At 33.0% G+C, this 15,582-nt stretch overlaps 1 protein-coding gene across 1 annotated transcript in view; it reads right to left on the bottom strand.

Annotated features, from left to right (window-relative positions):
- Positions 1–2,606, bottom strand: part of LOC125067878 (RNA-binding protein MEX3D) — a 48,597-nt gene extending 45,991 nt beyond the window's left edge. Inside the window, exon 1 of the mRNA XM_047676773.1 lies at positions 2,210–2,606. Coding sequence (XP_047532729.1) covers positions 2,210–2,450 — 241 coding nt within the window. The 5' untranslated portion in view covers positions 2,451–2,606. The remainder of the gene's footprint in view (positions 1–2,209) is intronic.
- Positions 2,607–15,582: the final 12,976 nt, after the last annotated feature.

Raw genomic sequence — 15,582 nt, 5'->3', positions numbered from 1 at the left:
GTATAGGTTTTTCACATTTTAATTTAACAATACTTATTGCTCATGTGGAATCTTATAACATAGCTGTTTGGACATAATAGAAAAATAACTAAGCGTTTTTGTCTATCTGTGTGTACCAAAATTTGTAAAAACTAAAGTACATCATGATTGTATCAAACATATATTTCTAACATAACGATGAAATGATAAAACGAAATAAAATGGTTACATAAATAAAATAAGTTCCAAAAGGAAAGTATCTACTTAGTTTGTTAGTATATTATCGAGTCGGGTATGTTTAGGTGGCGTGCATACATCACGAGTCGGGAACTCGGGACTCGGGGCAATCACCGGAATGCAATTTCTATATCGCGAGCGTCTCATTAAAAAGCGCGGGACGTATGTATGTAGGTACTAGCTACGCGGTATTGCGGGATAGGTTAATCGGGACGTGATTGAGTGGGGTGATTCGATGTGAACTGAAACTACTAAGTATATTTGACGATACAATATTTATGTAATGATTTAAATAATAGAAAAAAAGAATTATTCGGTTATGCATATTATCGCTATTTTTCATGATAATTGGACGTCTATTATTAGTCTTAAAATATATAATCCGACATAATTGTGATGTAGACTTGACTTACTTTTACCGCCAACTTAGTTGGATATCTTTGTATAATAAGAATTATAAATACCCCAACTATTATATGTTGTTAGTAGGGGTCTGTGTTTAGTATTTAAAAAGTATTTTTTAAGTAGTTGAATCAGAATCGGTACACATTTTCATAACAATAATGAGAATTATACTATTCAGACTGAATTAATTCGATAAGTAATAAATTAAATACATCGCGCTCATAAACATAAGTTTAAGACGATTTTGATAAGACTTTTTAAGCAAGATAAACTTTTTGATATTAACTTTATACTAAAATATAACAAACTAATAATTCAAATTAAGGAATTATTTTATTATTATTTAAATTATGAATAGTATCCTCCTACGAACATAAAAATATGCAATATATCTATTGAATATAAAAATTAAGGAAGGATTTTTGGACTTCTTATCAGTTTTGTCGTTGAAACACGTGGTTTCGACAGTAGGTACAGACTAAACAAAGTCAACATTAGATATGCCGAATTAGCAATTCATTTAAATGTATCACGTTTTGATTGGTTAATTGTCCATAAAAATGATATATCGTTTTTTTTTTAGATTAATGATCTGAGAATATATTGGTTGAAAATTTATTTAAGGTAGATTTATAAAAAAAAAATATATGAATAAATACCTGCAATTAAAAGTAAAATATTTTACTATTTAAGTGGTAATGGAAAAAGTAAACAGAATAAACGCGGGAAAGTTTATTAGTAAATTTATATAGGTACGAAGAATTATGAAAATCAGTCACTTGTGGGTATGAATTTTATTTTTATTAAGCTATTTTTTTCGGTTTTTATCTATTTGATTATTGATTTTTTTAATGGGTTAAGGACTTATTTTGCAGACTATTAATATATGAGTAAAATAAAAAAATAAAAATTTAGACAAAAAAATGCGTATGGTTTGGGGGTAGATACATAATACAAAAAAAGCATCAAGGTACTCCATTAAAGTTAAGAAACGAACTCTCACAAAAGGACCCGAACAGCAATTAGTTTTTTTTCGCAAATCCGGTGCACATTTCAAAAAATTAGTTTCAGATAAGACTACGTCGAACCTTTGTCGGAATTTTTTACGCACTCGAGAAAAACTACCGACATCACTAAGGGTATCATTTTTTGTTCGTCGCATCTTTTAATTAGAGGATCGTAGTTTTTTGAACAGTTCGGGTAAGCATTTACCACACTCTATAGGCGAGAAATTACTTTGAGCGACTGCACCATGGGAAATCACACAAACAATTATTTATTCATTATACGGTCTATTTTATATTTATGTAGTTTCGTCTACGTTTACAAAGCTACGATCTACGATTAAATCAAAGCGGCTACGAAATACATAACGTAAGGTAGCGAGATGTTGTTACGGCACTTTTGCGGGTAAACAAAAACAGCAGGCGGGGAAGCTGACTGCTACATAGTAGGAATTTCGTCAGCGAGTGTCGGTGATCGAACATAACCTAAAAGCAAGCCGGCGCGGCACGTGCGCCCTTATGTAAGGGTAGCGCAGGTCGCAAAAATACGGCACGACATAACCTCAACGGGAAGACGATCCTACCTTGTCTGCCGACGATCTCCGCAACGTGCTCTGAGGAGGGCACGGGCACGCACTCGGTCATGTTTTGAGATTTCTTCGCACGGTCGTCGGGCGGCGGTGCGAAGCCGAGCGGACTCGACAGTGGATTCGTCGCTGGAATACTCTCGTCGAAGTTCAGCATGCTCAGCTCGAGGGCGAGCTGAAAGGCACGCTGGTCCACCATGCCTACGCCACCCAGCTCCCCAAACAGGCTTGAAGGCATTTCCACTTGGGACGCAATCTTGTCGGCTTACGAGAGGTTTCCCTCTCGAGTCACTGGTCAAAAATTGGTGTAGCGCGTTCGATCGTTTCGAGCGCCGCGTCTGATCGTGTAACGGAACGCACGTGTGTTAATGTCGCGGCGCGGCGTTGAACTGAGTCGCCGGCCGGCGGGCGCACGCGCCTTGCGTTGTGAGGGGCGCGGCGAGGTGGCGGGGTGGCGCGGTGGTGAGAAGGGGCGCGGTGGGGTGCGGGGCGCGGTGGGCCGGGCGGGCGGCGCAGGGAGCGGGTGGCGCTGCACCGGGCGGGATGCGACGCAGCTTCCGCCCGCCCTGCCGCCGCCGCCGTCGACAACGCGAGACGGATCGCACATGACACATCACAGGTAATTATATCGCGTAGTGGCGTACGACACCTTTCAACTGATAAGAATACCGGTTAATTGAGTAATTGTCAGCCGGCAAATAAATATCGTTTTAGCTTGTATGTACAAACTTAAACAAATAACAAGGCATGTATTACAAGTAATTGCGTAAATTTCAATACATATGGAGATATTTATTTTATATCTTGAATCATTTGAACGATATTTACAAATCATTATATAAGTCGAAACCTATACCTACATACTTCAACTACATAATTAAAGATAACTTTTACATTCCACGTGTTTTCAAAAATGAAAATGTTTATTTATTTATTAATCATACTTAATATAATACGTACGTATAACCTTTAAGCTACTTCTGTTATTGTAAAATAAATTAATGTCTTAAATTACATTACTATCATATTCCTCGTAGTGGAAAAAAACAAAAACTGTCTTACAAGATTTTAACTACAGCAGTTATGTTTTACGCTGTACTAATTCTACACTATATAAATGTTAAGAGAAACGATACCACATGTTAAATTCCCTACCTATTTTTTTACTTTTGCAAATCCCAATTAAGTTAAAGTAAGACAATGCCCGATCTCAGCGAAGCTCACGTCGCACCTACTGTAAATTAAATGGAATATCACTAAATAAAAACCCTCACTTAGGTACTAAGTCAATCATTTTTCCCAATGTTAAACAATATCTTTAGACTGGAGATTATAAGATACTTAAAGAGCAAGGTCACAAAAAAGTTACAACGGCGAGGCAAATTGATTGCGAGCACTGTGCTAAGAAATCATACTTCGACTTCTTCGAGATAAAAACTAAGCTCCAGGAATTTTGACTAGTTTCATTGAGCACTAAAACACGTGAATACCTAACGGCTGGAGTAGGAACTACTTGCTTTCCAGAGGCCCTTAACATTTCACTAGTCATTGAGAAATGAGACTAATTTTGCTGACATTTAAACTACGATGTAGATTCGCGTAGAAGACTATTTATCGATGGCACCCAATTTTGTATTCAGCTAGATGATTGAAGGGTCAAAGTATGGGACCAAGGACGTCTCTGACAAAGATACGTACGAAACCAAAGCCTTTCAGTTCAAGATTCGATCATAAGACAATTTTGATAGGAAGTGTAGGTAATAGCTATTTAATATATGAATGGACAACAGCGATAATTTTTCCTTATGTTGTTTAACATATTTCCCGAGTTTAATCATATAAACGCGAATGTAGCAGTTTTTATCCAGTGGGTATTTTTTGCGCTTCTCTATGTTCACGATTCTATGTATAAATGTATATAAGCAAATACTGGCCGTATTATTAGGACTGTCTCATATTCTGGTGCTATTGTAATGTTGCAAGTAATAAAGTCTGCTAGTATTCTCGTTTCTCGTATATCCCTTTGTCAAGCAGTTCAGAATAACTTAAACTCACTTGTGCCTGCGAGACACGCCTCGGATGCGTCAGGAGCGCGACAATTTTAAAATAATTATACCTAAGTACTCTTTGTTGACACTACATCTATACTCTATACAAATTCAAAAAATTAAAGTGTTTGTAAAATGCCCCTTTTAAGTTTGTAAGGTCTGTGGACCGTGACGTTTACGTACAATCAATAAAAAATGTTTATCTGCGGGTATGTCTACGTATAATCAATAAAAAAATGTAATATTACTGACCTTATTGTTTAAAAAAATACTATTATGTATAAGAAACTTCTAATATCTACTAAAAAATTTATAAGTTTCCAAAGTTTATTACATAAATTGGTAATTTGAAACAATGGTTAAAGATTAATATTGATAGTTATTTAATAACACCAATACAAAAAAAAACATACAATAACGTACATTGAATAAAAAAAGATGGTTAAAAAAGCTATTTGTTAGTCATTTTATGGGTAATTATTGGAACTGTCAAATCAGACTAGATGAGCAATTAAAGGGTTCCACTCCTGGCAAATGCACTTGCCATGAGAACTTCTCAATATACAGCTCCACGTTAAATTTTATTGGCGTGCAGTAGTATTGAGAGGCGGTCGTGCTTGTAAAATATCTTAGTGTGCGTGAGACAGAAAAATACAAATTTACTTTATTATTTATTTATTTTATTTAAATACTTTATTGACCACCACAAAGTAAACGGGACAAAAAGCGGATTTAATGCCTGAAGCCATTCTGTGCCAGTCAACCTTTAAGTCAAACAGAAAACCATGAATTTAGTTACATATACTAATTACCTTTTTATTTTTTATTTTTACGTTTAATTTAACATAGGGTACTTTCGTGAGTGAAAACCTATGAACATATTTAGCTAATAATTCGTACAACGTACTAATGTTCCAGATACTTTTACAAAAGAAAAATAAACTTCAAGTTTTAAGAAAAAAAAAAAATTAAAAAATATCGATTTGATCTTCTATTCATTCTTCTTCTTCGTTCTCCTTTTTAATAAGATTACCCAATGTATCATTCGATATATACATAGCTTATCGATTTTGTTCATATGCTGTGAGACGGACGGTTAATAAATTCAAAAACCTTCAGAGACTCTCTGACAAAAGACAATCTATACCATAAACAATCAATATAATTAGAACATATAAAGAAGTAAATTGTCAAATCCCAAGATACGAGTATAGTCAATTTTAGGTTAAAGGTTTCCATATTTCTCACTTTAATATTTCTTACTAAAACCTCAGTCATTTAAAAAGGCTGCTAGATCCAGTGTATTATAATTATATAGGGATGTCTCGGAATTTTGTCATATTGATTATAATGAATAATAAATAATTCTTTGTAGTAGGGCTTTGTGCTAGCCCGTCTTGCTAGGTACTACCCAGTGTGTTCCGGTTTAAATGGTGAGTGATCCAGTGGAACTAGGGACATAAAATCTTAGTTCCCAAGGTTGGTGGCGCAATGGGGATGTAAAGAATGGTTAATAATTCTTAAAGCGCCATTGTCTAAGGATGGTGATGTCTACTTACCATCAGGTGGCCCATTTAGCCGTCCGCCACATTTATCATTAAAAAAATTATTACTAAGTGAACATTGAAATGTATGAAAATGAAAGAAGTATGAAAATACCGATTACGTTCAAGAAAATAAAACCTGATATCGGAATCACAGACACTAGCCAACTATTTTTTTTGCGTGAAAGCACATGTACCAATTAGTAATCTAATATTGACCTTTGTAAGTAAGACACTTGATACTCGATGCTCCGATCGTAAAATGCAGACGATGATACACAATTTTGGTTCGTATTTACTTGAAATGATATGATCATTGTATTCAATATCGCATATCATAGGTAAAATATCTGATGAATGGACGGTGTCTACCTGAACCATATTTAGTAAAGAAGTAACATCGTGTATATACTGTTGGGCTAATACCTCCATTCGGTTCGAATAGAAGGTTATAAGTTTATTATACCACTACTAAACTTGGTGGTAGGGCTTTGAGTAACCTACCATTTAACCTACTCGTCATATATTCTAAGCGCAAGTAGCAATACTTAGAATTATTAATATTATTCCAATTGTAAGGGTAAGTTACTGTATCTATAAGTACAAGGGATATATCGTCTCAGTTCTTAAGGTTGGTGCATTTGTGATAAGAGGAATTATTAATATGTATATCGTAATTTCGTAAACAAAAACGCCACGCAGCTCCAATGTGCATTCATATGCACGTGGTAGAATTTCATCTAACGCATGCAGATATTCTTCCAATTACTTAAAAACACAAAAGAAGCGCATAAAAATTACCCGACTTTGAACTGTCCATCTTCGGATAAGATTCAAATGTTCTAACCACTGGGCCAAAACGGTTCGTGTTTATTGTTTATAAATATTAAAAATATATTTAATATTAATATAAAGTAAGTACAACATATTTTTTTGTGCAACTCTAGACCCGAGACATAATTCATTTCCGTTCAAATATAGACCTTATTCTTATGATTATTGGATATACATTGCTGGATATACATTACAGGGCTGTTACACCCGTCCTCATTAGTAGACTCAGAGTACCGGGGTGCATCATCATTACTGACACTTCCTTTTATCTGCGCCTTTGACAAAGATGTGATTTTATATAATTCTTTATTAGAAATATTATAGAGAACTTTGAATTGTTACGTAGGAGATATTAAAAAAAAACTGTTTTATGGGGCTGTAACGTCATCACTACTGTTCTACATATGTATAAGATTCCAAGGTCCCGGATTCAAACCCCGGGCCGGCACTTAAGTTATTGGGTTTTTCTGTCAATACATTTTCAGTATTAGCCTAAAGTTTGGCAATTGGCAGTATTTATAATCTCGTGCCTCGGAGAGCACGTAAAAGCGTTGCTCCTGCGTCTGAAGTTTTCCCTTTTAAGAGACTTAGTTAATAGAGAGTGAATTTTTTACTCGGACAATTGTGGTGTGCTTTACTGTGCAGCGGGTTAGTGCCTCTTAAGAATGGCCGCCGTAAATTAAATCTGTCAGGCATAAGTCATCATATGTTTTAAAACTAATTCTAATGTACTTTATTGTTATTTCATTGAGTTTCCAAAGTACAACAATATTAAGCCCATAGGGAAAACATTGTATGGAGACCTGCATGTGAGGTCTGAAAATTTGCCACACCTTGGAATAAACTATAAACCTCCAATCTCTTCAAAAGGAGTGGAAGTCTTTGACCAGCAGTAGGCCTTTAAGAAGCTGTTACTTTAATATACATAAAAAATAAAGTTCTTTGCATCTAATATAGCGTAGAAAATAGTTTGTTCCTATCAAAAAGTTTGCCATTTAAAGTTTCAAGCTATTCAAGTATTTCAAGCTACTGGGTTTAGCGCGTTCCTGAGCAGTATTACCTATTCATTGGCAACTCGACTGTTGCTCGAGGTCAAGGCGTTTTACTTACTTTTTCAGTGACCTTATATGCTATGTATCTGAAACTACAGCTTAGATTATTCTAAATTTTGTAACGTTTAAGAGAAAAATATATCGTCATAGAAATTTTAGCTTTCTTAATTTGAACTAATATGTTAAAAATCAAGGGTTCTAAACCTATGGTGTATTTTGGAATTAAGAGATATCAAGAAATACCTATTAGGTTTAAATTAATAAATATTCAAATATATTGTAAGATCTCCAGATCTACTTATCTACAAAGTAAAGAAAGTTTTTGTATCGCTGAATTATTTTGTATGAATTTTTAGAAATCTACAATTTTTCCGTGCAAAGTTTTAGTGTAACTGTTACAGTTTTGGCAGCGCTTGCTACGAAATCACCCGGACTGACAATCTTCCTTACAACTGAGTTGATATACTAAGCTATATTTAAAAAATATGCAATATATTGATATCCTATTTTTATATAATAGCCTTTGTCCGTCCTATGACCATAAAATAAATAATGTAAGTTACATATTAAGTAAGTTATTTTGTAAATTTTGAAAAATTAACAAGTGATTATTGAATATTAAATTATTATATTATATTTATTTATTTTTAGTCTTTATAATATCAGTGTGACACAAATAGTGCGATGTTAAATATATAACACTTAGATATATTACATTTTTAATATTAAGATATATTAATTTTTAAATATTGATTAGTCGGTAGGTTGAAAAATTAAAATAAGACGTACTTTAATATAATATAGTAAAACAAAAAAATCATTCCTCAAAACTTTAATTAGAGATCAACTGCATGACTTAGTAATAAAAAAAAAAAAACAATTTATTTGATTTTTCAAATAAGGAAATAATTTTTCCTTTTACTAATATTTTTTACAGTAATGAAAAGATCACCCGTTCGTTATACATCCTTATGAGCTATTGTTTCAAATTTAAAAAACTGGAAATGTATGGATAGAGACTAACTTGTGTCTATGACATCGGCTGTGGTGCAAAAACTAATTGTTCTTTGAAATGAAAAAGAGAAAGACTGTCAAACAGGCGCATTCTAACGATTGAATCTGGACAGGCTTGCCAACTTACATTAAGATATTTTAAGAGTTGTTTTAATGTATTCTACAATCAATATTATAAAAAAAATATATGTAATCCAATTAAAAATTGTAAGGAATGATGTAATTTCAGATTCATGAGAATAATTATTGATAATATTTAAAATTAAAATCCACATTACTAGTACTATGAAAGTTTTATGGTATTTATGTACGTTACATATAAATTGAAACATATACTTGTTGACTTCCAGACAGGATATATCACATACATAATTGTATTTAACTAAAATGACTTCGTATTTTTAAATGTTGAAAGAATAACTTACTAAGTTGAAAGAGTAACTACTTTCATTGAGTTTCTTGCCGGTTCTTCTTGGTTTTTAAATTAAAATATATTTCATTCAATTAGGCTCATAAAAGCACTTTTGAATTGTTTTACACATTTTGTTTTAAACAATTTTACAGGCACACTGGTAGAATCGGCATTCCGAATGCCTTTATTATATTTTAATTTTGATATAGCATATACGATATTATAACAAACGGGTACCTCGTCAAACGAACAAGTCGAGATACCCAGCTCAAATGTACATCACACGCCTTTTTTCCAAAAACAAAATATTTTTAATTCAATTAGGCTCATAAAAGCACATTTGAATTGTAATGTTTTAGTATTGAACTAAATGTAAAGCTATCACCGATTCGGCATGTAGATTCTACGGATACTGTCAAGTCTCAAGTTTAATAATAAGCCTTATTTATCAAAAAAAAAAAAATGATTAATAGCCCAAGTGAAAAATAGCTGGGGCATCTTAGTTTAGAAATGAATGACCGCGCCCAGGAAGGATGTATCTATTGCCTTTGAAGTCGGAAACTAGATGTTATAAATTTACTTTTAAGTTTACTTCTAGTGTTTCTACCTTGATTGTCATCGTTTATTTCAGAAATATATAATAATATGAATTTAGGATATATTGTTGTAAGCATATTGTGACGCAACTGTAAGCGTAGGTGTGTATTTTAAACGTCTCGAAAGGAGCCTCAAGCTCCATCAAGATTATAAATAGATATATTATTATGTGTAATGTGATTTTTCGTATAGTTTTTTTGGCCCAGTGGTTAGAGCACTTTAATCCTAGTCGATGATCAGCAGGTTCAAGGCCCTGCGATCACCACTGATTAATTTTCATGTGTTTTTTTTATGTTTATAATTCATCCCGTGCTCGACGGTCAAGCCCAACATCATAAGATAATTTTCCGGATGAAAGTCTGCCATATTCGTATAGACTACCCCGCATTGCAGCTGCATGTTTCTTTTATTACGTCGGTAGGCGATCTAACTGTCTAGACGGAATCTGATAGCAAATGTTCACCATCGCCCATATACATCGGCGCTGTAAGAATTATTCACAATTTGCCACCAACCTTAGGAACTAAAGTGTTTTGAGTATGTAGTTACGCTGGCTTACTCATCTTTCAAAATGGAACAAAAAATATCAATTGCCTATTGCATATAATATATTAGGAATGGGTGCTACTTACCCAGGGGCTTGTGCAAAGTCCTGTCCCCATGTAAAGTAGTGAAATAATCGCATAACCTTAAAATGAGAGATGACAAAGTAGTGGGAAATTTACAACGTGTATATTCTGCATGGAATTTAATGAATCAAATCAATGAATATAATAATTATACAGTAATAAAAATAAATAAATACACGCCTTTTTTAACACATAATCAGTATAGTAGTGATCTTATTTTTGTACATATATATATATATATATATATATATATATACATATATACATATATACATATGTATATGTTGAAAACATAGAAGGTTATTGCCGGTAACGTTCGCTGTCCCCTCAGCGTGCAAGCGAAAACGTAGCTGAGCTAACGAGATAAAACAATATGATAATTGCAGCTATGTATGTCAGTAGCATATACTTAACTTTGCGCTTTAAATAAAGATAATAATACATTCAAATTAACTTATTTAGAAATAAAATACATTTTTCAAGAATTATATTTTCCACTTAACACATTTAAAATCACAGTTTCAACAAAATACTATTATAACTATAAAAAGTGTTACGTCATTACAGATGTAAAGAAATTTGAATTAAGAATAAAACAGCACGTTAAAAAAAACCGTACCTAGCACAGTTAAACACCGTGCTAATAAATATTATTAAAAATGAAAATGATGATGATGAAGTGTTCCTTTTTTAAATGTGTTAATTATTTTAATTTCTTTTATGAAAACAGATACGCAAATAGGCTATGGCCTTATGATACTCTTCCCTGCCCTTCAAAGGTCCACTGTATACAAAAATGAAATGGCTCGCTCTTTCTTCACAACGAAACACAACTATGACTGTTTAGTTTAACTACTGGGTAGTTTTCGCCCATGTGTTAGTGGGTCGGTCGTAGTTCTAATGTATAAAAAGTAATCTCTATCTATTTACAATCTATACTCTAATGTGTAATATATGTACTTTATACTATACTATATACTTTAATATTATAAATGCGAAGGACCTCTGTCCGTTTGTCACGACACGACCTCTTTCACGGCCAATTCACTGAGCCGAATTTGATGTAATTTGGTATTGAGCAAGCTTGAAGTTCAAGGATGAACGTGGGTTACTTTTTATGTCCATTAACTGGCGATCAACCCCTTAAAACGAGGTTAAATCCACGGGAGACAACTAGCATTCATAAAAATATTTAAGGGTACACTTTTACATAACATTAATACTTTTTTTAACGGATTTGAATCATGTTGAGATCCGTCGCAATTGGTATAAGTAGTTTTTTTATGTAATTTTAATATGCACATCTTGTAAAGGATCTGAATCGGATTGGCATTGATTTAACGGAATTGTAGAAGTTCTTAAAGTTGTTGAATTAATTCTAATCTCTCAACGAATTTCCACAATCTTTAAAATGGTTTCCAACTTAAAAATGCATTATAATTACGTCGATTAAGCAAGTGTTTGTTCTGAATCCTCATAAGTTCCTTTATTTAATCCTAGCGTCTTAGAAGTTTCGAACTATAGTAGTGATTAAAGGATACATTACCATCTGTAAATATTACTAAATTGGGAATTTGAGCAGCGCATGAATTTACGCTGATCATAAAGTATTGATCAGGGTACATTGAGAGGAGTTCTGCGTATACCTTTGGTTAGAATTAGTTTCATCTGATTGATTTGTCATGTCAGATCAGCTTGACAACTCGCTTCCCACAAGGAGGATGACCCCATACATTGGGTGCAGGGTACATTTTTTGGATATATTATTCTAAGTATATTCTATTTTATTATCAAAATAAGTCACCTCAAAAGATTAACTCATAGTTACTATTATAGTTACGGTTGGTTTTTAAGACCTTTCCTATTAATAATATCAGCTACGTTTTACAACCACAGTAGTTTAAAATACACCATAGATTTTATAAGTGATCATTCAATTGTGTTTATAAAATATTACATGAATGGAACTGGGGTACGCGGTAGTTTATTTTTAATGAAAACGTAATGTTTATTATAAGTTCAACAAAAAATTCCTAACATATTTGTTAAAAGTTCAAAAATACAACATTGAAATCCATTTTCCACATAAATGTTTATTATTAACAGTGCACACGACGGAGGAAAGGGTTCTTTAAAACATATTATAATTAGAGACGGTTTAAAGCAGGGTACTCTAACAAACAAGAACGAATCAGTTTTTTTATTTGGCGAATTTTAAATACTTAAGTAGGTACCTGAATCGGAGTCACTAACTAGGGAGTGAGGACGAATTAGGTAGGTAAGTTTATTACTTTTATTGTTATATTTAAAGATTTATCTTTGAAAAAACCCATAAATTTGAGGTACTTGTAGATTTTACAAAGATAGAATAATAGCTTGTGTAAAATTTAGTAATACTTAGTGTAGATTAAAATATATTGGTATGGGGTTTTAATACGATAAATTAAAAAAAAAAAACATAAAAAACAGGTCAACAATAAATCGTGTTAGCTCTTAACTAAATTAGTTTAAAATGTCATTTCTTTTTTTCTTCCTTCCACATACTTTCTTAATTAAGATTTTTTTAGAATTATTTTTTTATATATTACATAGGTTGGCGGATGAGCATATGGTATGTGGTCACCATCGCTCATAGAAAATAGCGCTGTAAGAAATATTAACCATTCCTTACATCGCGAATGCGCTACCAACCTTGGGAACTAAGTTGTTATGTCACCCTTCAAACCGGCACACAACAATACTGCGTACCTACTGTTGTTTGGCGGTAGAGTATATGATGAGTGGGTGGTACCTACCCAGGCGGGCTTGCACGAAGCCCTACTACAAAATAACTTTTCATTTTTTTATTATAACAACCCTTATATTATTCAATTATTAAATATTGCTAAAGGATATAAACATTACCGAAAGATTGAACAGAATCAACGTTATAAAAATAAAATTAACTATGGTTTTCTTAATATAAATTAAATAAATAAGTCAATTTTAGTCAAGGTTAAGGTATTTTCGGATATTAAATTTATACTAGTAGATTGTCGAATTAAATAAACATAATTGAAGCGGTATCCTTATTATATATTCTAAATTATTTTTCGAGTACATACATATTTCTATAGTCTATTCCAACCAAAAGAGGACAAAAGCAAAATAAACAACATTTGACATCGAATTGAAGCAATATAATTGGTCGAGGGCTTTTTGAATGTCGACGAAGCTGGTATCGAAATTTAGGAAGTAAAATTAAAGAGGATATAAATAGTTATTTGAGTTGTGGTGTATTATAAATAAAGATATGTTGATCATAAATTGTACAGCTGAGTTATTAGGAGAACGCATGGAATACGTAAATCTAGGATTCGATTGGAATAGGCTAGTGGCTAGATTATAAGCTAGTGTCGGAGAGCCCATTACAGCATTGGTCATACGGATGCGTGAAATTGCCATTTCATTGGAGTGAGGGAATAGCCTGTTTGTGGCACATGATCATCTGTGACTTTGAAATTGGCTTGATTTCAAATTGACTGCCGTGTCTGAAATTCGGTGTTACTCATTATCATGCCCTAGCTTCATCAGATGTACTAGATAAAAAAACCCTGTCTAAAATCGCAGATAATCTTGACCTAGAACTGTTATACGACAAATGATTATCGTCGGACTAGTACTTTTTTAACCCTTATTTAAGCAGGTAATGCTTACGATAAAACTTATGGCGCAGACATCACTGAAATTTTATAAGCATTTGAAGGACAATAGTCTTTTTGTCTGTCTTTTTTCGACATTTTTGTCACGCAATAATGCTATGAAGAATACAAATCTTACCTAGACAAGGTGACGCTCAACTCACAAATACAAAGAGCTTCGTAACGTTTATTTACAAGACGACAATCTCGAGGTACATGGAACATACGAACAAGCAACACAATTACGGAATATCTCATTGTACAGAAGTACAAGAGAAGGAAGATCCATAGATTTTTAGTTCAAAGTCGGTGCTGTGGGGTGTCCAAGCGTTAGAATAGACACTTGACATAATTAAAAGCATATACATACATAGTTTCTGAACAAACGTTTAAGCTTAGTATGTAGACAACAATATAAATTAGATCAAGTATATGGTCGTAAAGTTTGTGTTTCTATGGGATGTTTAAGTATATATGTATCACCGGTTAATAAAACATAATACATTCTACATATGTATATAAATTCTGTGTTTCGATGGAAGCATTGCATAGTGTATATCAAGAATGACAAATTTAAAATTTATATACGATATTAATATTATAAGCCAAAAAATATACGTTAACAGAACATTTAAAATGCTATAAAAACCGACAATGTATATATTACACCTTAAAGCGAAGGCGTGATAGTGCTTGATAATTAATCAGTATTTTTTCTCAAATATATTTGTACCCTATATTTATTACCACCTAACTAATTATTATTAACGTAAACGCAGACGGTAGATTTCCTTAAACAGACAGTACAAACTTCAAATTAACGGGGTTACTCGATGCGTGAGAATATCCCGATCGCCGACTTTGTCACCCTCCGCGCAACTCAAGTTCAGGAATAAGTACACGGCGGGACAACAATACGTAATACAAAAGTACGCAGGTACTGATTTTTTTCTTGGCCCCTTTAAGAACATCTGCTTATAAAACGCCGGATAGCAGATGCGAGACGGACTATTGTGCCGGTGAGCATTTTTTTTTGCGGCGCACTGTGAGCGCTAAGCGGAGCGGATGTGCGCGCAGACAAGTTCTGTATGGAGAATCAATTTTGGAGCATCGAAAAGTTTCCGTAGTTTCTTCGGTTTTTATTTAAGATTTTTTTTTATATCGGAAGCTCGGTTCCGGTATGAAAATATAAATGATGAATCCCTTTTTTGAGAATACTTTCTGTTGCTTATTAAACAATTTGACGTTTCGACTGCTGCTTACGTACATCATAGAAAAAATAAAATCACATAGTTTAATTTATTCTAAAATAATATACTTTACCCTTTTTATGTGACATTGTTATGGGTAACCACAGTCGCTCGAAATTACTCCTGACGGCTAATATTATGTACATACATACACATACATACCTACATTATTTTCTGGGAGTTGAATATAGCATTTGGTTGATATGTAATTTAATATAATACATGCGTTTTTATATTTATGGTATTACATTTATTAAAAAAAAAAAATTGTTTCCATACATAAAGAAAGCATAAAAATTCCGATCGAACT

The sequence above is a fragment of the Vanessa atalanta genome, chromosome 12, assembly GCF_905147765.1.
Source record: "Vanessa atalanta chromosome 12, ilVanAtal1.2, whole genome shotgun sequence".
Classification (NCBI taxonomy): Eukaryota; Metazoa; Arthropoda; class Insecta; order Lepidoptera; family Nymphalidae; genus Vanessa; species Vanessa atalanta.
The sequence above is the reverse complement of the archived record's forward strand: the minus strand, read 5'-3'. Positions and strand labels throughout refer to the sequence as shown.